Source organism: Scyliorhinus torazame, chromosome 9 (assembly GCF_047496885.1).
Source record: "Scyliorhinus torazame isolate Kashiwa2021f chromosome 9, sScyTor2.1, whole genome shotgun sequence".
In the NCBI taxonomy this organism is placed as follows: Eukaryota; Metazoa; Chordata; class Chondrichthyes; order Carcharhiniformes; family Scyliorhinidae; genus Scyliorhinus; species Scyliorhinus torazame.
This window is the reverse complement of record NC_092715.1, coordinates 12,261,255-12,283,590: the sequence shown is the minus strand read 5'-3', so window position 1 is coordinate 12,283,590 and position 22,336 is coordinate 12,261,255. Positions and strand designations below refer to the sequence as shown.

The 22,336-nt window shown below is 46.7% G+C and overlaps 1 protein-coding gene across 1 annotated transcript in view; it reads right to left on the bottom strand.

The window, feature by feature from the left end:
• The window catches only part of LOC140429949 (complement component C7-like), a 403,014-nt gene extending 388,079 nt beyond the window's left edge, over positions 1-14,935 (bottom strand). The window contains exons 1-3 of the mRNA XM_072517539.1: positions 14,860-14,935; positions 12,226-12,275; positions 5,060-5,126 (exon numbers count right to left, since the gene is read on the bottom strand). Coding sequence (XP_072373640.1) covers positions 5,060-5,126; positions 12,226-12,275; positions 14,860-14,868 — 126 coding nt within the window. The 5' untranslated portion in view covers positions 14,869-14,935. The remainder of the gene's footprint in view (positions 1-5,059; positions 5,127-12,225; positions 12,276-14,859) is intronic.
• Between the last annotated feature and the right edge of the window lie 7,401 nt (positions 14,936-22,336).

Here is a 22,336-nt window from a genome sequence, read left to right as displayed (position 1 = left end):
GACGGGTGAATGTGTGACAGGTAAATGTGTGACAGGTGAATGTGTGACAGGTAAATGTGTGACAGGTGAATGTGTGACAGATAAATGTGTGACAGGTGAATGTGTGACAGGTAAATGTGTGACAGGTGAATGTGTGACAGGTAAATGCATGACAGGTAAATGTGTGACAGGTAAATGTGTGATAGGTAAACATGTGACAGGTAAACGAGTGACAGATAAATGTGTGACAGGTGAATGTGTGACAGCTAAAGGAGCGACAGATAAACGTGTGACAGAAAACGTGTGACAGGTGAATGTGTGACAGATAAAGGAGCGACAGGTAAACGTGTGACAGGTGAATGTGTGACAGGTAAACATATGATGGGTAAGTGTGTGGCAGGTAAATGTGTGGCAGATAAACGTGCGACAGTTAAACATTTGGCGGGTAAATGTGTGACAGATAAACGTGTGACAGAAAACATGTGACAGGTGAATGTGTGACAGATAAATGTGTGACAGATAAACATGTGACAGGTAAACATGTGACAGGTAAATGTGTGACACGTAAATGTCTGACAGGTAAACGTGTAACAGGTAAATGTGTGACACGTAAATGTGTGACAGATAAACATGTGATGGGTAAATGTGTGACAGGTAAATGTGTGGCAGATAAATGTGTGACAGATAAAGGAGCGACAGGTAAATGTGTTACAGGTGAATGTGTGACAGGTTAATGTGTGGCAGGTAAACATGTGACAGGTAAACATGTGACAGGCAATCATGTGACAGGTAACTGGTAACAGGTAACCATGTGACAGGTAAACATGTGATGGGTAAATGTGTGACAGGTAAATGTATGGCAGATAAAGGCGTGCCAGGTAAATTTGTGACAGGTAAGCATGTCAGAGGTAAACATGTGACAAGTAAACATGTGATAGGTAAACATGTGACAGGTAAATGTGTGGCAGGTAACTGCATGGCAGATAAATGTGTGAAAGTTATATGTGTGACAGGTAAATGCGTGGCAGGTAGATGTCTGACAGGTAAACATGTGATAGGTAAATGTGTGACAGGTATATGTGTCACAGGTAAATATGTGACAGGAAAATATGTGACGGGTAAATGTGTGACAGATAAATGTGTGACAGGTAAATGTGTTACAGGTAAACATGTGGTGGATAAATTTGTGACAGGTAAATGTGTGACAGGTAAACATGTGATGGGTAAATGAGTGTTGGTAAACATGTGACAGGTGAATGTTTGACAGGTAAACATGTGACAGGTAAATGTGTGACAGGTAAACGTGTGACTGGAAAACATGTAACAGGTAAATGTGTGACAGGTAAACATGTGATGGGTAAATGTGTGACAGGTAAACATGTGACAGGTGAATGTGTGACAAGTAAATGTGTGACATATAAACATGTGATGGGTAAATGTGTGACAGGTAAACGCGTGACAGGTAAACATGTGACAGGTAAATGTGTCACAGGTAAATGTGTGACAGATAAACATGTGACAGGTAAACATGTGACAGATAAACATGTGACAGGTAAACGTGTGACAGGTAAATGTGTGACAGGTAAACACGTGCCAGGTAAATGTGTATCAGGTAAATGTATCACAGGTAAATGTGTGACAGATAAACATGTGACAGGTAAACATGTGACAGGTAAACATGTGACAGGTAAATGTGTCACAGGTAAATGTGTGACAGGTAAACGTGTGACAGGTATACATGTGATGGGTAAATATGTGATAGGTAAACGTGTGACAGCTAAACATGTGACCCGTAAATGTGTGACAGGTAAACATGTAATAGGTAAATATGTGACAGGCAAACGTGTCACAGGTAAATGTGTGACACGTAAATGTGTGGCAGGTAAACATTTGATGGGTAAATCTGTGACAGGTAAATATGTGACAGATAAAGGAACGACAGGTAAATGTGTTACAGGTGAATGTGTGACGGGTTAATGTGTGGCAGGTAAAGATGTGACAGGTAAACATGTGACAGGTAAAGATGTGAGAGGTATATGTGTGGCATATAAATGTGTGACAGGTAAAAGTGTGACAGGTAAATGTGTGAAAGTCAAATGCGTGACAGGTAAATGTGTGACAGGTGAATGTGTGACAGGTAAATGTGTGACAGGTGAATGTGTGACAGGTGAATGTGTGACAGGCAATCATGTGACAGGTAACTGGTAACAGGTAACCATGTGACAGGTAAACATGTGATGGGTAAATGTGTGACAGGTAAATGTATGGCAGATAAACGCGTGCCAGGTAAATTTGTGACAGGTAAGCATGTCAGAGGTAAACATGTGACAGGTAAACATGTGACAGGTAAATGTGTGGCAGGTAACTGCATGGCAGATAAATGTGTGAAAGTTATATGTGTGACAGGTAAATGCGTGGCAGGTAGATGTCTGACAGGTAAACATGTGATAGGTAAATGTGTGACAGGTATATGTGTCACAGGTAAATATGTGACAGGAAAACATGTGACGGGTAAATGTGTGACAGGTAAATGTGTGACAGGTAAATGTGTTACAGGTAAACATGTGCTGGATAAACATGTCACAGCTAAATGTGTGACAGAAAAACATGTGACAGATAAATTTGTGACAGGTAAATGTGTGACAGGTAAACATGTGCTGGGTAAATGAGTGTTAGGTAAACATGTGACAGGTGAATGTTTGACAGGTAAACATGTGACAGGTAAATGTGTGACAGGTAAACGTGTGACTAGAAAACATGTAACAGAAAAATGTGTGACAGGTAAACGTGTGATGGGTAAATGTGTGACAGGTAAACATGTGACAGGTGAATGTGTGACAAGTAAATGTGTGACATATAAACATGTGATGGGTAAATGTGTGACAGGTAAACGCGTGACAGGTAAACATGTGACAGGTAAATGTGTGACAGGTAAATGTGTATCAGGTAAATGTGTCACAGGTAAATGTGTGACAGATAAACATGTGACAGGTAAACATGTGACAGGTAAACGTGTGACAGGTAAATGTGTGACAGGTAAACGTGTGACAGGTAAATGTGTATCAGGTAAATGTGTCACAGGTAAATGTGTGACAGATAAACATGTGACAGGTAAACATGTGACAGGTAAACATGTGACAGGTAAATGTGTCACAGGTAAATGTGTGACAGGTAAACGTGTGACAGGCATACATGTGATGGGTAAATATGTGACAGGTAAACGTGTGACAGCTAAACATGTGACCCGTAAATGTGTGACAGGTAAACATGTAATAGGTAAATATGTGACAGGTAAACATGTGACAGGTAAATGTGTGACAAGTAAACTTGTGATGAGTAAACATGTGACAGGTAAATGTGTGACAGGACAATGTGTGACAGGTAAAAGTGGGGCAGTAAACATGTGGCAGGTAAATGTGTGACAGGCAAATGTGTGACAGGTAAACGTGTGACAGGTATACATGTGATGGATAAATATGTGACAGGTAAACGTGTGACAGCTAAACATGTGACCCGTAAATGTGTGACAGGTAAACATGTAATAGGTAAATATGTAACTGGTAAACATGTGACAGGTAAATGTGTGACAAGTAAACTTGTGATGAGTAAACATGTGACAGGTAAATGTGTGACAGGACAATCTGTGACAGGTAAAAGTGGGGCAGTAAACATGTGGCAGGTAAATGTGTGACAGGTAAATGTGTGGCAGGTAAAGGTGTGACAGGTAAAGGTGTGACAGGTAAATGTGTGACATGTAAATGTGTATCAGGTAAACGTGTCACAAGTAAATGTGTGACAGATAAAGATGTGATAGGTAAACATGTGACAGGTACACATGTGACAGGTAAATGTGTGACAGGTAAACGTGTCACGGGTAAATGTGTGGCAGGTAAACATGTGACAGGTAAACGTGTGACAGGTAAACGTGTGACAGGTAAACATGTGACAGGTAAACATTTGATGGGTAAATATGTGACAGGTAAATGTGTGACAGCTAAACATGTGACCCATATATGTGTGACAGGAAAACATGTAATAGGTAAAAGTGTGACAGTAAACATGTGGCAGGTAAATGTGTGACAGGTAAACATGTGACAGGTAAATGTGTGACAGGACAATGTGTGACAGGTAAAAGTGGGGCAGTAAACATGTGGCAGGTAAATGTGTGACAGGTAAATGTGTGGCAGGTAAAGGTGTGACAGGTAATGGTGTGACAGGTAAATGTGTGACATATAAATGTGTATCAGGTAAACGTGTCACAGGTAAATGTGTGACAGATAAAGATGTGATAGGTAAACATGTGACAGGTAAACATGTGACAGGTAAATGTGTGACAGGTAAATGTGTGACAGGTAAACGTGTGACAGGTAAATGTGTGGTAGGTAAACATGTGACAGGTAAATGTGTGACAGGTAAACGTGTGACAGGTAAACATGTGACAGGTAAACATGTGATGGGTAAATATGTGACAGGTAAATGTGTGACAGCTAAACATGTGACCCATATATGTGTGACAGGTAAACATGTAATAGGTAAATGTGCGACTGGTAAATATGTGACAGGTAAATGTGTGACAGGTAAAAGTGTGACAGTAAACATGTGGCAGGTAAATGTGTGACAGGTAAACATGTGACAGGTAAATGTGTGACAGGTAAATGTGTGACAGGTAAATGTGTGACAGGTAAATATGTGACAGTTAAACATGTGATGGGTAAATGTGTGACAGGACAATTTGTGACATGTAAAAGTGTGACAGTAAACATGTGACAGGCAAACGTGTGACAGGTAAACATGTGGCGGGTAAATGTGTGGCAGGTAAACGTCTGGCAGGTAAACATGTGATGGGTAAACATGTGACAGGTAAACGTGTGGCAGGTAAATATGCAACACCTGATCAAGATCACCTGAGGAAGGAGCAGTGCTCTGAAAGCTAGCGACATCGAAACAAACGTGTTGGGCTTTAACCTGGTGTTGTTAGACTTCCCAGGTACTCATCCCAGTCCTGCACATTGGCTTCAAGCCCAACTGCTTATTCCCCTCTGCATGGAAGCTACAAGGCCACTAGCAAGTATTAACTAACCTGAGTGTTGGTACAGCCCTCACATTCACTCCAGGGACTGAATTGTCCCCACTGGCAATGGACGGGTCTGTTGACAGAAAAGGCAGGACTTAGACAAAGTGCTCCCTGAAGACAGCACCATCCCACCCTCACTGCAAACATTCTAACAACCTGTTCACATCAAACAAGACTTTCAAACACTTACTGATACTTGTAACCGTTCATTCAGAGCCCTTATTACACTGTCCATTTCAATTGGTTAGATTGTAGGTTACCGCCCCAATCACTGTAGCCCTGCCCTCCCTCACGGCTGCCGAAGGGTGCGTCAGGCTCTTCAAACCAGTTTGAAAGTGCCTCAATCACTTCTCCCCATATCACTTGGATAGAAGAGGGGCAGAAATGGTTGTTGGAGGTCCCTGGTTATAGATGTTTCAATAAGATTAGGGAGTGTGGCAAAAGAGGTGGGGGGGGGGGGGGGGGGGGTGGTTGGCATTGTTAATCAGAGATAGTATAACAGCTGCAGAAAGGCAGTTCGAGGAGGATCTGCCTACTGAGGTAGTATGGGTTGAAGTCAGAAATAGGAAAGGAACAGTCACCTTGTTGGGAGTTTTCTATAGGCCCCCCAATAGTAGCAGAGATGTGGAGGAACAGATTGGGAAACAGATTTTGGAAAGGTGCAGAAGTCACAGGGTAGTTAGTAGTCATGGGCGACTTTAACTTCCCAAACATTGAGTGGAAACTCTTTAGATCAAATAGTTTGGATGGGGTGGTGTTTGTGCAGTGTGTCCAGGAAGCTTTTCTAACACAGTATGTAGATTGTCCGACCAGAGGAGGGGCAATATTGGATTTAGTACTTGGTAATGAACCAGGGCAAGTGGTAGATTTGTTAGTGGGGGAGCATTTTGGAGATAGTGACCACAATTCTGTGACTTTCACTGTAGTAATGGAGAGGGATAGGTGCATGCAACAGGGCAAGGTTTACAATTGGGGGAAGGGTAAATACGATGTTGTCAGACAAGAATTGAAGTGCATAAGTTGGGAATATAGGCTGTCAGGGAAGGACACAAGTGAAATGTGGAACTTGTTCAAGGAACAGGTACTACATGTCCTTGATATGTATGTCCCTGTCAGGCAGGGAAGAGATGGTCGAGTGAGGGAACCATGGTTGACAAGAGAGGTTGAATGTCTTGTTAAGAGGAAGATGGAGACTTATGTAAGGCTGAGGAAACAAGGTTCAGTCAGGGCGTTGGAGGGATACAAGATAGCTAGGAGGGAACTGAAGAAAGGGATTAGGAGAGCTAAGAGAGGGCATGAACAATCTTTGGCGGGTAGGATCAAGGAAAACCCCAAGGCCTTTTACACATATGTGAGAAATATGAGAATGACTAGAGCGAGGGTAGGCCCGATCAAGGACAGTAGCGGGAGATTGTGTATTGAGTCTGAAGAGATAGGAGAGGTCTTGAATGAGTACTTTTCTTCAGTATTTACAAATGAGAGGGGCCATATTGTTGGAGAGGACAGTGTGAAACAGACTGGTAAGCTCAAGGAAATACTTGTTAGGAAGGAAGATGTGTTGGGCATTTTGAAAAACCTGAGGATAGACAAGTCCCCCGGGCCTGACGGGATATATCTAAGGATTCTATGGGAAGCAAGAGATGAGATTGCAGAGCTGTTGGCAATGATCTTTTCGTCCTCACTGTCAACAGGGGTGGTGCTAGTGGATTGGAGAGTGGCGAATGTCGTGCCCCTGTTCGAAAAAGGGACTAGGGATAACCCTGGGAATTACAGGCCAGTTAGTCTTACTTCGGTGGTAGGTAAAGTCATGGAAAGGGTACTGAAGGATAGGATTTCTGAGCATCTGGAAAGACACTGCTTGATTAGGGGTAGTCAGCACGGATTTGTGAGGGGTAGGTCTTGCCTTACCAGTCTTATTGAATTGTTTGAGGAGGTGACCAAGCATGTGGATGAAGGTAAAGCAGTGGATGTAGTGTACATGGATTTTAGTAAGTCATTTGATAAGGTTCCCCATGGTAGGCTTATGCAGAAAGTAAGGAGGCATGGGATAGCGGGAAATTTGGCCAGTTGGATAACGAACTGGCTAACCGATAGAAGTCAGAGAGTGGTGGTGGATGGCAAATATTCAGTCTGGACCCCAGTTACCAGTGGCGTACCGCAGGGATCAGTTCTGGGTCCTCTGCTGTTTGTGATTTTCATTAAGACTTGGATGAGGGAGTTGAAGGGTAGGTCAGTAAATTTGCAGACGATACGAAGATTGGTGGAGTTGTGGATAGTGAGGCTGTTGTCAGCTGCAAAGAGACATAGATAGGATGCAGAGCTGGGCTGAGAAGTGGCAGATGGAGTTTAACCCTGAAAAGTGTGAGGTTGTCCATTTTGGAAGGACAAATATGAATGCGGAATACGGGGTTAACGGTAGGGTTCTTGGCAATGTGGCGGAGCAGAGAGATCATGTAGTCTATGTTCGTAGATCTTTGAAAGTTGCCACTCAAGTGGATAGAGCTGTGAAGAAGGTCTATGGTGTGCTAGCATTCATTAACAGAGGGATTGAATTTAAGAGCAGTGAGCTGATGATGCAGCTGTACAAAACCTTGGTAAGGCCACATTTGGAATATTGTGTACAGTTCTGGTCGCCTCATTTTCGGAAGGATGTAGAGGCTTTGGAGAAGGTGCAAAGGAGATTTACCAGGATATTGCCTGGAATAGAGAGTAGGTCTTACGAGGAAAGGTTGAGGGTGCTAGGCCTTTTCTCATTAGAACGGAGAAGGATGAGGGGTGACTTGATAGAGGTTTATAAGATGATCAGGGGAATAGATAGAGTAGACAGTCAGTGACTTTTTCCCCGGGTGGAACAAACCATTACAAGTGGACATAAATTTAAGGTTAATGGTGGAAGATATAGGGGGGATGTCAGAGGTAGATTCTTTACCCAGAGAGTAGTGGGGGCATGGAATGCACTGCCTGGGGAAGTAGTTGAGTCGGAAACAATAGGGACCTTCAAGCAGCTATTGGATAGGTACATGGATTACGGTAGAATGATATAGTGTAGATTAATTTGTTCTCAAGGGCAGCACGGTAGCATTGTGGATAGCACAATTGCTTCACCGCTCCAAGGTCCCAGGTTCAATTCCGGCTTGGGTCACTGTCTGTGCGGAGTCTGCACATCCTCCTCGTGTGTGCGTGGGTTTCCTCCGGGTGCTCTGGTTTCCTCCCACAGTCCAAAGATGTGCAGCTTAGGTGGATTGGCCGTGATAAATTTCCCTTAGTGTCCAAAATTGCCCTTAGTGTTGGGTGGGGTTACTGGGTTATGGGGACTGGGTGGAGGTGTTGACCTTGGGTAGGGTGCTCTTTCCAAGAGCTGGTGCAGACTCGATGGGCCGAATGGCCTCCTTCTGCACTGTAAATTCTATGGTAATCTATGATTAATCTAGGACAAAGGTTCGGCACAACATCGTGGGCCGAAGGGCCTGTTCTGTGCTGTATTTTTCTATGTTCTACGTTCTATCAATACCCCTCAATCCCTCTGCCCTCCATCACCCTTCATTTCTGCCTCCATTCCTCGCCTCTCGTCCTTGAATCCCTCTTCCCTCATCCCTCCTTCCTTCATCTTCTTTCTTCAATCCCTTTCCTCACCCATACTTCCCTCAACCCCATCCCTCTTCACACAATGGTCAGCCCCTCTCACCTCATCTCCACTCCCTCATTCATTTCCACAGTAATAAAGATTATTATAATTCTTATCCTTCCGTGATCAGTCATCCCTTCATCTCTCCTCACTCATCTGTCTACACCCTCCCCTCTTCCCTCAACCCTCCGTCCCTCGCCAAACATCCCTCCATCCATCTTCACAAAACTGTCAGTCCCTCTCCTCTCATCCCTCCCCACTTATTTATCCTCCTTCACCCCATATCCCTCAATCTCTACTCACTCGTCTGTCGAGACCCTCAATCTTCCATCTGCCTCTAATCATCCCTCCATCCCTCTTCCGCCTCCTCGCATCTTCTTCCGTCCTCCTTGCATTCCTCTCCCCTCCTCACTCCATTCTGCTCTCTCATCCCTCTCCCTTCACCCCTCCAGCACCCTCCCCTCATTCATTCGCCTTTATTCCCCCCTCCCCCCTCTCCGCTCCTCCCTCTATTCCTCGTCCCTTATTTGTTTCATTCATTTACGGGATGTGGGCGTCGCCGGCTAGCCCAGCATTTATTGTCCATCCCTAGTTGCCATTCAGAAGGTGGTGGTGAGCTGCCTTCTTGAACCGCTGCAGTCCCTGATGTGTAGGTACACCCACTGTGCTGTTAGGGAGGGAGTTCCAGGATATTTCCCCAGCGACAGTGAAGGAACGGCCGATATATTTCCCAGTCAGGGTGGTGAGTGACTTGGAGGGGAACCTCCAGGGGGTGGGGTTCCCAGGTATCTGCTGCTCTTGTCCTCCAAATGGGAGTGGCCATGGGTTTGGACGGTGCTGTTGAAGGAATCTTGGTGAGTTACTGCAGTGCATCTTGTAGACGGTACACACGGCTGCCACTGTGCGTCGGTGGTGGAGGCAGTGAATGTTTGTGGAAGGGGAGCAATCAAGCGGGGCTGCTTTGTCCTGGATGGTGTCGAGCTTCTTGAGTGTTGTTGGAGCTGCGCTCATCCAGGCAAGTGGAGAGTTTTCCATCACACTCCTGACTTGTGCCTTGTCGATGATGAACAGGTTTTGGGGGAGTCAGGAGGTGAGTTACTCTCTGCAGGATTCCCAGCCTTTGACCTGCTCTGGTAGCCTCAGTATTAATATGGCTCATCCCTCCATAACAAAGAACAAAGAACAAAGAAATGTACAGCACAGGAACAGGCCCTTCGGCCCTCCAAGCCCGTGCCGACCATGCTGCCCGACTAAACTACAATCTTCTACACTTCCTGGGTCCATATCCTTCTATTCCCATCCTATTCATATATTTGTCAAGATGCCCCTTAAATGTCCCTATCGTCCCTGCTTCCACCACCTCCTCCGGTAGCGAGTTCCAGGCACCCACTACCCTCTGCGTAAAAAACTTGCCTCGTACATCTACTCTAAACCTTGCCCCTCTCACCTTAAACCTATGCCCCCTAGTAATTGACCCCTCTACCCTGGGGAAAAGCCTCTGACTATCCACTCTGTCTATGCCCCTCATAATTTTGTATACCTCTATCAGGTCTCCCCTCAACCTCCTTCGTTCCAGTGAGAACAAACCGAGTTTATTCAACCGCTCCTCATAGCTAATGCCCTCCATACCAGGCAACATTCTGGTAAATCTCTTCTGCACCCTCTCTAAAGCCTCCACATCCTTCTGGTAGTGTGGCGACCAGAATTGAACACTATACTCCAAGTGTGCCCTAACTAAGATTCTATACAGCTGCAACATGACTTGCCAATTCTTATACTCAATGCCCCGGCCAATGAAGGCAAGCATGCCGTATGCCTTCTTGACTACCTTCTCCACCTGTGTTGCCCCTTTCAATGACCTGTGGACCTGTACTCCTAGATCTCTTTGACTTTCAATACTCTTGAGGGTTCTACCATTCACTGTATATTCCCTACCTGCATTAGACCTTCCAAAATGCATTACCTCACATTTGTCCGATTAAACTCCATCTGCCATCTCTCCGCCCAAGTCTCCAGACAATCTAAATCCTGCTGTATCCTCCGACAGTCCTTATCGCTATCCGCAATTCCACCAACCTTTGTGTCATCTGCAAACTTACTAATCAGACCAGTAACATTTTCCTCCAAATCATTTATATATACTACAAAGAGCAAAGGTCCCAGCACTGATCCCTGTGGAACAACACTGGTCACAGCCCTCCAATTAGAAAAGCATCCCTCCATTGCTACTCTCTGCCTTCTATGGCCGAGCCAGTTCTGTATCCACCTTGCCAGCTCACCCCTGATCCCGTGTGACTTCACCTTTTGTACTAGTCTACCATGAGGGACCTTGTCAAAGGCCTTACTGAAGTCCATATAGACAACATCTACTGCCCTACCTGCATCAATCATCTTAGTGACCTCCTCGAAAAACTCTATCAAGTTAGTGAGACACGACCTCCCCTTCACAAAACCATGCTGCCTCTCACTAATACGTCCATTTGCTTCCAAATGGGAGTAGATCCTGTCTCGAAGAATTCTCTCCAGTAATTTCCCTACCACTGAAGTAAGGCTCACCGGCCTGTAGTTCCCGGGATTATCCTTGCTACCCTTCTTAAACAGAGGAATAACATTGGCTATTCTCCAGTCCTCCGGGACACCCCCTGAAGACAGCGAGGATCCAAAGATTTCTGTCAAGGCCTCAGCAATTTCCTCTCCAGCCTCCTTCAGTTTTCTGGGGTAGATCCCATCAGGCCCTGGGGACTTATCTACCTTAATATTTTTTAAGACACCCAACACCTCGTCTTTTTGGATCACAATGTGACCCAGGCTATCTACACCCCCTTCTCCAGACTCAACATCTACCAATTCCTTCTCTTTGGTGAATACTGATGCAAAGTATTCATTTAGTACCTCGCCCATTTCCTCTGGCTCCACACATAGATTCCCTTGCCTATCCTTCAGTGGGCCAACCCTTTCCCTGGCTACCCTCTTGCTTTTTATGTACGTGTAAAAAGCCTTGGGATTTTCCTTAACCCTATTTGCCAATGACTTTTCGTGACCCCTTCTAGCCCTCCTGACTCCTTGCTTAAGTTATCTTCCCCCATCTTCCAAGCATCCCTCGTCCCTTATCCTTCCATCCCTCTCCCCCCTCCCTCTTTCATAGAATCATAGCTCTCTACAGTGCACAATGAGCCTATTTGGCCCATCGAGTCTCTGAAAGAGCACCCTACCTAACCCCACTATCCTGCAAACCCCTAAACCCACCTAATCTTTGGTACTGAGGGGCAATAGATCACGGTCAGTCCACCTAACCTGCTCACCTTCGGACTGTGTGAGGAAACCGGAGCGCCCGGAGGAATCCCACGCAGACACGGGGAGAACGCGCAGACTCCGCACAGACAGTCACCCGAGGCCGGAATTGAACCCGGATCCCTGGCCCTGTGAGGCAGCAGTGCTAACCGCTGTGCCTCCATGCCGCCCTCTCCCTCAATCCCTCGCTGGAGCTGCTAAAGTTCACGTGCATCAACATTGCGTCACACGACTGGACAGGTGATTGTTCACTTACGGATACTGTCCATGGGCCTTGGCCATCACCATGGAAACCAGGAGCAGGAGCTAAAGGGAGCACAAAGTGGGAATGAAATACTCACAGCTTCCTTATCCTCTGCAGCTCTCAGGAATTTCACAGCTTGACTGCCCTCCTGAAGGACGCCATTCAGCCCAGTCACTATTCCAAACCCACAGCGACAACACTGGCATCTACCCGGCAATGTGGAAAATCGCCCAGGTGTGTCCTGTACACAAAAAACAGGACAAATCCAACCCTGCCAATTACCCCCCTCCCAGTCCACTCTCCATCATCAGCAAAGTGCTGGAAGGAGTCATCAACAGAGCTATCAAGCGGCACTTACTCAGCAATAACCTGCTCACGGACGCTCAGTTTGGGTTCCGCCCAGGGCCACTCAGCTCCTGACCTCACTCCAGCCTTGGTCCAAACGTGGACGAAAGAGCTGAATGCCAGAGGTGAGGTGAGAGTGACTGCCCTCGACATCGAGGCAGCGTTTGACCGAGCATGGCATCAAGGAGCCCGAGCTAAACTTAAATGCTGAGCTATTGCTTGAATTATCGTCACCTTCCTCACCCCGACAGGTAAAGTCAACCGCAGTTTATCTGCCAAATCCAAAAGCTTGGTTTTAATCACCCTTTGTGAACACCCAGAGTGACCTCTTCAACAGCCAGGAAACTCTTAGCCGCTGAAAGAGCCATTTTACTAATCACTCCCTGTGTTAAACTGACGGAATTCAACCGCTGAAAGAAAGCACCAGCCCCTCACCCTCACTGACTTTAACTTCAATAATCCCGAACCAAAATAGGAAATACATTTTTTAATCTCGGCAAAGAGCTCCCAACATTTGTCAGGATACTGGACAAGAAACTCAAACAATTTTTCAATTTGTAAAACTGGGAGGAAAGGAAACTTCACCACAGGTGTGATGATCCTGACCAATGGCTAACTTTTATGTTAAAACAAACTTTAATTTAAACACAGAATTAACCACATTAACATTAAAGAGATGGCGTTACAATTAACAGTTAAACAATTATTAAATACGAGGACGAAACTTTAACCTACCATCTACACCAGCCTCTAATTCCAATGAAGCAACCCATTACAGTTCAAATGCCACTTACAAATAAAGTTACCAAAACAGGTTTCTTTCTTAAGCTGTGCAGACCTTTGGGGGGAGACCCTTTCAAGAGCAGATCCAGTACACTTGTGTCTGGTCAGACCCTTCTGCTCAACCTAACAGCATTTGGCAAAACTGCAAACTACATACAGACCTGGCTCCTCCCATTAATTCCATCATCTGTATCCCATCACCTGCTTAGCTGGGACTAAATACAATCCCTCATAAATTATCTACACTCCAAGGAATCTACAAAACAAGCCATCTCCCTGCAAACAAGTAAATGGTTAAAATCAATCATTAATCCACCTTTTACAACACCTTAATGGCAACTTTGTTGGACACGGGGCCTGTATGTATTTTAAAGCAGGGTTTTTGATAAACATTGCTGCCACAAATATGAAATGTCATATGTAACAATTCTACATTCAACACAACAGCCCCCTCCCTCACAAGGCCGGTTCTCTGTGCAATGTTCGGAGCGAACTTCCAATCACTCTGATGTACCGACCTCCTTCCCATTGGTTCCCGAGCAATGAATTTCCACCTCCTCCTATCCAATCAGCATCTCCAAATAAGCTTTCGGAATCTGCCAGGTTGACTCTAGCCTGGGGGGCGGAATTCTCCCCCCCCCCCCCCCCCCACGCCGGGTGGGAAAATCGACCGGGCGCCGCGCGTGTCCCGCCCCGACGCCCCGACGCCCGCACGCGATTCTCCCCCCTCCCCCCCCCCCCCCCAAACCGGCACGGCGAGAATCACGGCTGGCCGCTGGGAGAATCGCCGCTTGCCGTTGGTATCGGGTGAGCAGCGATTCTCCGGCCCGGATGGGCCGAGCGGCCTGCCCGAACATGACAGGTTCCCGTCGGCGCCATCCACACCTGCTCGCTGCCGGTGGGAACAGTGCGGGAACGCTGGGGGGGGGGGGGGGGCGGCCTGTGGGGGGGGAGGGGGGTTTCCTGCACGGAGGGGGCCTCAAAAGGGGTCTGGCCCGCGATCAGTGCCCATCCATCGGCGGGCCGGGCTCTCTGAAAGAGGACCTCCTTTCCTCCGCGCCCCGCAAGATCCATCCCCCATCTTCTTGCGGGGCGGCCTCGGGGAGGACGGCATCCGTGCATGCACGGGGTAGCGCCGGCCAACCCACGCATGTGCGGGTGATGTCATTTACGCAGAGCCGGCCGCGTCATTTACGCGACGCCTCTTTTTACGCAGCGCCAAGGCCCAGCGTGCGTAAATGACGCGACACCGCTCGTAGCCCCCCGGAGTCGGGATACTAGGGGGCTGGGAACGGCCTCCGACGCCGGAGTGAAACACTCCGGTTTTCACTCCGGAGTCGGCACTTAGACTCCCGATGGGAGAATCGCGCCCAGGGTGTTTGGCATTGACGTCCCTGTGGCTCACCTGCATCCCTCCCCTCACATCCCTCACCCATCACCACCCCAGCCCCCTCCCCCCACACACACACTATCCTATGCAATAACTGTAGTCTTCCAATGAAGAGCAAATATTTGTACCTTCATCATTGAGCAGTGTCGGTCCCTCTTGCACTGACTTTATCAGGGTGTTTGCTGACTGCAGTGTTTGTGTCGATGGTCAACACTTGGATAGAATCTTACATTCCAGGACCGGATTACACAACATTGTGAATCTGAGGGATGTGGGACTAATACATTGGTTTCTGCTCCCGACCACTCAATTCCTATTCCTAACAGAATCTGGGATTGATGGTGTGAGTGTGTGAGTGTGTGAGAGTGTGTGTGTGAGTGTGTGTGAGTGTGTAAGTGTGTGAGTGTGTAAGTGTGTGAGTGTGGTGCGTGTGAGTTTGTAAGTGTGTGTGTAAGTTTGTGAGTGTTTGTGCATGTGTGTGTGAGTGTGTGTAGGTGTATGAGTGTGTGTGAGTGTGTGAGTGTGGTGTGTGTGAGTGTGTGTGTGAGTTTGTAAGTGTGTGTGTGTGTAAGTTTGTGATTGTGTGTGCATGTGTGTGTGAGTGTGTGTGTGTAGGTGTGTGAGTGTGTGTGTGTTGTGTGTGTGTAAGTGTGTGTGTGTGAGTGCATGTGTGTGTGAGTGAGTGTGTTAGTGGTATGTGTGCATGTGTGTGACTGTGTGTGAGGAAGAGTGTGTGTGAGTGTGTGAATGTGTAAGTGTGTGCGTGTGAGTGTATGTGACTGTGTGTGCTGGTGGATATGTGTGTGAGTATGAGTGAGTGCGTGTGCATGCGTGTGTGAGTGTGTGTGTAAGTGTGTGTGTAAGTGTGTGTGTGTGTGAGTGTATGTATGTAAGTGTGTGAGTGTGTGTGTGTGCATGTGTGTGTGAGTGTGTATGTGACTGTGTGTGTTAGTGGGTGCGTGTGCATGTCTGTGTGTGTGTGTAAGTTTGTGAGTGCATGAATGTGTGTGAGTGAGTGTGTGCATGTGTGTGTGAGGGAGTGAGTGTATATGTATGTGACGTTGTGTGTGTATGTGTGAGTATGTGTGTGAGTGTGCATGTGTGCAGATGTGAATAAGTGTGTGGATGAGTGTGTATGAATGATTATGTGAGTGAGTGTGCATGTGTGTGTGTTTGTGAGTGTGTATGTGTGCATAAGTGAGTGTGTATGTGTGTGTGTGAAAGTGTGTTTGTGTGAATATGTATGTGTTTTAATTTTGTGTCTGCGAACATCTGTGTGTGAAAGAGTGTGTGCGGGTGAGTGAGACTGCAATTGTGTGTGTCTGTACATGTGTCTGCATGTGTGAGTGTGCAAAAGAGCATGTGTGTGAGTGTGCACGTATCTGAGGTAGTCCCTATATGTGAGTATGTGAGTGTGTGTTTGTGTGTGGCAGTCAGTGTGTGTGTGTGTATTTATGTGTGTATATTTGTGTGTGTGCACGTGTTTGTGTGTCTTTGTGTTTGTATGTGTGTTTGTGTTTGTGTGTGTGTTTGTGTTTGTGTGTGTTCGTGTGTGTGTTTGTGTTTGTCTCATGTGTGTTTGTGTTCGTGTGTGTTTCTGTTTGTGTTCATGTGTGTTTGTGTTCGTGTGTGTGTGTCTGTGTGTGTGTTAGTGTTTGTGTGTGTGTGTCTGTGTGTGTGTGCCTGTATGTGTGTGTGTCTGTGTGTGTGTGTATGTGTGTGTGTATGTTTGTGTTCATGTGTGTATTTGTGTTCATGTGTGTGTGTGTGTTTGTGTTTGTATGTGTGTTTGGGTTCATCTGTGTGTGTGTGTCTGTGTATGTGTGTCTGTGTGTGTATGTCTGTGTGTGTGTGTCTGTATGTGTGTGTGTGTCTGTGTGTGTGTGTGTGTGTGTCTGTGTATGTGTGTCTGTGTGTGTGTGTGTGTCTGTCATTTCACAGTCCTTGCTGTCTCCATCCTAAATTGCTGCTGCCGTACTATTGTGTTAATTTCTCTTCAAACACGCACGCTCTGGGAAATATTTGCACCTGTAGCGAATGGTGGTGGCCTGACTGCAAGAGGCTGAAACAGGTTACTTTCAGAATGTCCAATTCACTTTCTTCTTCCGATTTTCAGTCTTCTTTCCGAGCTTCAGAAGAATTACATGCCAATTGTTGAAGATCAGTCAGTAACAGCTGTTTATCAACACTCCATAATCAGAACCGGAATCGGATTCAGACCTCCCGCCTGATTCTTCATCACTGATGTTAATAATAATAATCTTTCTTTAAAATAATCTTTAGTGTCACAAGTAGGCTTACATTAACACTGCAATGAGGTTACTGTTAAAATTCCCAAGTCTCCACATTCCGGCGCCTGTTCGGGTACACGGGGGGAGAATTCAGAATGTCCAATTCACCAAACAGCACGTCTTTCGGGACTTGTGGGAGGAAACCGGAGCACCCGGAGGAAACCCACGCAGACACGGGGAGAACGTGCAGACGCCGCACAGACAGTGACCCAAGCGGCATGTGGGGCAGCACGGTAGCACAGTGGTTAGCACTGCTGCCTCACAGCACCAGGGTCCCAGGTTCAATTCCGGCTTGGGTCACTGTCTGTGCGGAGTCTGCACATCCTCCCCGTGTCTGCGTGGGTTTCCTCCGGGTGCTCCGGTTTCCTCCCACAATCCAAAGATGTGCAGGTTAGGTGGATTGGCCGTGATGAATTGCCCTTAGTGACCAAAAGGTTAGCAGGGGTTATTGGGTGAGGGCGTGGGCCTGGTTAGGGTGCTTTTTCAGAGAGTCGGTGCAGCTCGATGGGCCGAATGGCCTCCTTCTGCACTGCCTTGATTCTGTGATTCTAAAGCCAGGAATCGAACCCCGGTCCCTGGCGCTGTGAAGTAACAGTGCTAACCACTGTGCCAGTCTGCCACCCAACTATTAGACATAGACTCCTCTTTCTTAGGATCACCTTCGCCCCTGAAGGTCTCAGAATCTGGTTCTCTACTAGATTTTATCTTTGACAAATATCTGTGCGGCATCATTCTCATAGAGACAGTTTCATTAGGACCAGCAGAATCAGATTCACTACCATTGCCGTTTGTTATGTGATTAATGTCTTTCAGCATTTCTTTCTTTGAGTCATTTAATTCCCAATGGGTTTTCCTAATTCTCACATGTCCTTCCATTGGTATCTCAAGTGCTATCTACAATACCTCCCTCGGATTCTTTGTAATCAAGAGTGAAGCCAAGACCTTCACTCCTGCCAAATCATTCCCCAAAAGTAAATCTACTCCGTCCACTGAGAATGTGTTAACCACTCCGACAACTACTGGACCTGACACTAAATCTCAGTCCAAATGTACTTTATACAATGGAACTGGGATATAGCCTCCTCCTATCCCATTCACTAATACCTTAGCTTTCAGTGAGCTCTCTGGAGGCAAACTCAAATCCTTCTCCACTAAGGGGGTTTAAGTAGTCCCTGTGCCCCTTCAGATAGTTATGGGTTTGGCTACATGTGTAGCCAAGAGGTACCTGGGCAGAGGTACCTGGATACTGTATTTCGGGAGGCAGTCACACCCCAGAGACTAACTACCTTGAATTCGGCCAGTGGTCAGGGACAGGAGGATGTGGCTGTGAGCAAGGCAGGGAGAGGAATCCATGAGGTAGGGTTACAGGAGCCTCAACCCTTGTCCCTGTCCAACAGGTTTGAGATCCTTGCTCCCTCTGTGGACGGGAATGGGGACTGCAGGGAAGATGAGTAAACTGACCACAGCACCGTGGTACAGGGAGCATTCAAGTGGGGGGAGAGAAAAGAAACGTAGTCGTAATTTGGGATAGTATAGTTAGGGACATTAACACTATTCTCTGTGACCAGGATTGAGAACCCCGAAGGTTGTGTTCCCTGCCTGGTGCTTGGGATCGGGATGTCTCACCTGGGCTGCAGAGGGACTTGGAGTAGGAGGGTAAAGATCCAGTTGTTGTGGTCCACGTTGGTACCAATAATACAGGTAGAACAAGGACAGAGTATCTGCTGAGGGAGTATGAACAGCTAGGGGCTAAATTAAAAGGCAGAACCAAAGAGGTAATAATCTCTGGATTACGACCTGAGCCACGAGCTAATTGGCCCAGGGTCAATAAGATTAAAGAGTTAAATGCGTGGCTCAAAGATTGGTGTGGGAGGAATGGGTTTGAATTGGGACATTGGCACCAGTACTGGGGAAGAGGGGACCTGTTCCGAATTGGACAGTCTTCATCTGAATCTTGCTGGGACCAGAGCCCTAGCGAATCGCATAACGAGGGCTGTAGATAGAGCTTTAAACAAATAGTGTGGGGGAGGTTTCAGTTGTATGGTGAATTAGAAAATCCAAGGTTAATGACGAGGACTTTAAACTAGTTAAAGGAGCCGAGGGCTCAGGAGAGGTTAGTAAAGTTTCCAGAACACGTAATAGAACAGAGAGTATAGAAGGTGGCAGGAATCTGGCGTCAGGCAAAGCAGAAAGGTGACAAGTGTGAGAAGGGAGATGGTCAATGTAGGACTGAGGGTGTTGTACCTAAATGCACGGTACAAGTCACAAGTAGGCTTCAATGAAGTTACTGTGAAACGCCCCTAGTCACCATATTCCGGAGCCTGTTCGGGGAGGCTGGTACAGGAATTGAACCCGCGCTGCTGGCCTTGTTCTGCATTACAAGCCAGCTGTTTAGCCCACTGTGCTAAACCAACCCCGTTGTTGCGCACATTGAAGTTGGCCGGTACGATGTTGTGGGCATCACAGAGACGTGGCTGCAAGGGGATCAGGGCTGGGATCTAAATTTCCAAGGATTTGTGTCCTATGGAAAGGACAGGCAGATAGGCAGAGGGGTGGGGTTGCATCGGATCTGTATTGGTAGAGTTGAGGAATCACAAAGGAAAAAAGACCCTGATGGGACTTATGTACAGGGCCCCTAGCAGTAGAACAAATAACAAAGAACAATACAGCACAGGAACAGGCCCTTCGGCCCTCCAAGCCTGTACCGACCATGACACCTGCCTAAGCTAAAACCACCTGCATTTACGGAGTCCGTATTCTTCTATTCCCACCCTAGTCATATATTTGTCTAGATGCCCCTTAAATGCCGCTATCGTACCTGCTCCCAACCCCTCCCCAGGCAGCCCGTTCTTTTTCCCACGCATTTAAACCTATGTCCCCTCGTACTTGACTCTCCTACCCTAGGAAAGAGCATCTGATTATCCACTCTGTCCATGCCCCTCATAATCTTGTAGACCTCTATCAGGTCGCCTCTCAACCTCTGTCATTCCAGTGAGAACAAACCGAGTTTATCTAACCTCTCCTCATAGCTAATGTCCTCCAGACCAGGCAACATCCTACTAAACCGCTTCTGTACCCTCTCCAAAGCATCCACATCCTTCTGGTAGTGTGGCGAACAGAACTTCACACAATATTTCAGTAGTCAGGATGTGGGGCAGAAAATAAATCAGGAGATAGAAAAGACATGTAAAAAAGGTAATATTACAATAATCATGGGGACTTCAGTATGCAGGTGGACTGGGAAAATCAGGTTGGTAGTGGATCCCAAGAAATGGAATTTGTGGGATGTCTAAGAGACAGTTTTTTGGAGCAGCTTGTGGCAGAGCCCACTAGGGAACAGGCAATTCTGGATTTGGTGATGTGTAATGAGGCAGACTTGATTAGGGAACTTAAGGTGAAGGAACCCTTAGGGAGCAGTGACCACAATATGATAGAATTTACCCTGCAGTTTGTGAGGGAGAAGCTGCAATCAGATGTAACAGTATTACAATTAAATAAGGGTAGCTACAAAGACATGAGGGAGGAGCTGGGCAGAGTTGATTGGAAAAGGAGCCCAGCAGGGAAGACGGTGGAACAGCAATGGCAGGAGTCTTTGGGGGTTATTAGGGAGGCACAACAGAAATTCATCCCAAGGAGGAGGAAACATGCTCAGGGGAGGACAAGGCTGATGATGGAAATCAAGGACAGCAAAAATCAAAAGAAAATGCATACAAAGTGGCGAGCATTAGTGGGAAGCCAGAGGGTTGGGAATCATTTAAAAGCGAGCAGAGGACAACTAAAAAAGCAATAAGGGGGGAGAAGATGAAGTATGAGTGCAAGCTAGCTAGTAATATAAAGGAAGATAGGAAGAGTTTTTTTCAATATATAAAAGGTAAGAGAGAGGCAAAAATAGACATTGGACCACTGGGAAACGTGGCTGGAGAAGTAATAATAGGAAACAAAGAAATGGCAGAGGAACTGAATAGTTACTTTGCATCAGTCTTCACGGTGGAAGACACCAGTGGGATGCCAGAGCTCCAGGAGAACCAGGGGGCAGAGGTGAGTGCAGTGACCATCACTAAGGAGAAGGTTCTGGGGAAACTGAAAGGTCTGAAGGTGGATAAGTCACCTGGACCGGACGGACTACACCCCAGGGTCCTAAAAGAGATAGCTGAGGAAATGGTGGAGGCATTAGTGATGATCTTTCAGGAATCACTGGAGGCAGGAAGGGTCCCAGAGGACTGGAAGGAGGCTAATGTAACACCCCTGTTTCAGAGGGAGGTAGGCAGCAGACAGGAAATTATAGGCCGGTTAGCCTGACTTCGGTCATGGGTAACATTCTAGAGTCTGTTATTAAAGATGAGATCGCGGAGTACTTGGAAGTGCATGAATACTACTACTAATAATAATAATCGCTTATTGTCACAAGTAGGCTTCAATGAAGTTACTGTGAAAAGCCCCTAGTTTCCACATTACAGCGCCTGTTCGGGGAGGCCGGTACGGGAATTGAACCCGCGCTGCTGGCCTTGTTCTGCATTACAAGCCAGCCGTTTAGCCCACTGTGCTAAACCAGTCCCTGATAAAATAGGACTGAGTCAGCACGGCTTCATCAAGGGGAGGTCATGCCTGACAAATCTGTCAGAATATTTGAGGCAGTAACAAGGAAGTTAGACAAAGGAGAACCAGTGGACGTGATTTATTTAGATTTCCAGAAGGCCTTTGACAAGGTGCTGCATGGGAGACTGTTAAATAAGTTAAGAGCCCATGGTGTTCAGGGTAAGATCCTGGCATGGATAGAGGATTGGCTGACTGGCAGAAGGCAGAGAGTGGGGATAAAGGGGTCTTTTTCAGGATGGCAGCCGGTGACTAGTGGTGTGCCTCAGGGGTCTGTGCTGGGACCACAACTTTTCACAATATACATCAATGATCTGGAAGAAGGTACTGAAGGCACTGTTGCTAAGTTTGCAGATGATACAAAGATCTGCAGAGGGACAGGTAGTATTGAGGAAGCAGGCGGCTGCAGAAGGACTTGGACAAGCTAGGAGAGTGGGCAATGAAGTGGCAGATGAAATACAATGTGGAAAAGTGTGAGGTTATGCACTTTGGAAGGAGGAATTTAGGATAGACTATTTTCGGAATGGGGAGATGCTTCGGAAATCAGAAGCACAAAGGGATTTAGTTCAAGATTCTCTTCAGGTTAACGAGCAGGTTCAGTCGGCAGTTAGGAAGGTAAATGCAATATTAGCATTCATGTCGAAAGGGTTAGAATACAAGACCAGGGATGTACTTCTGAGGCTGTATAAGGCTCTGGTCAGATCCCATTTGGAGTATTGGA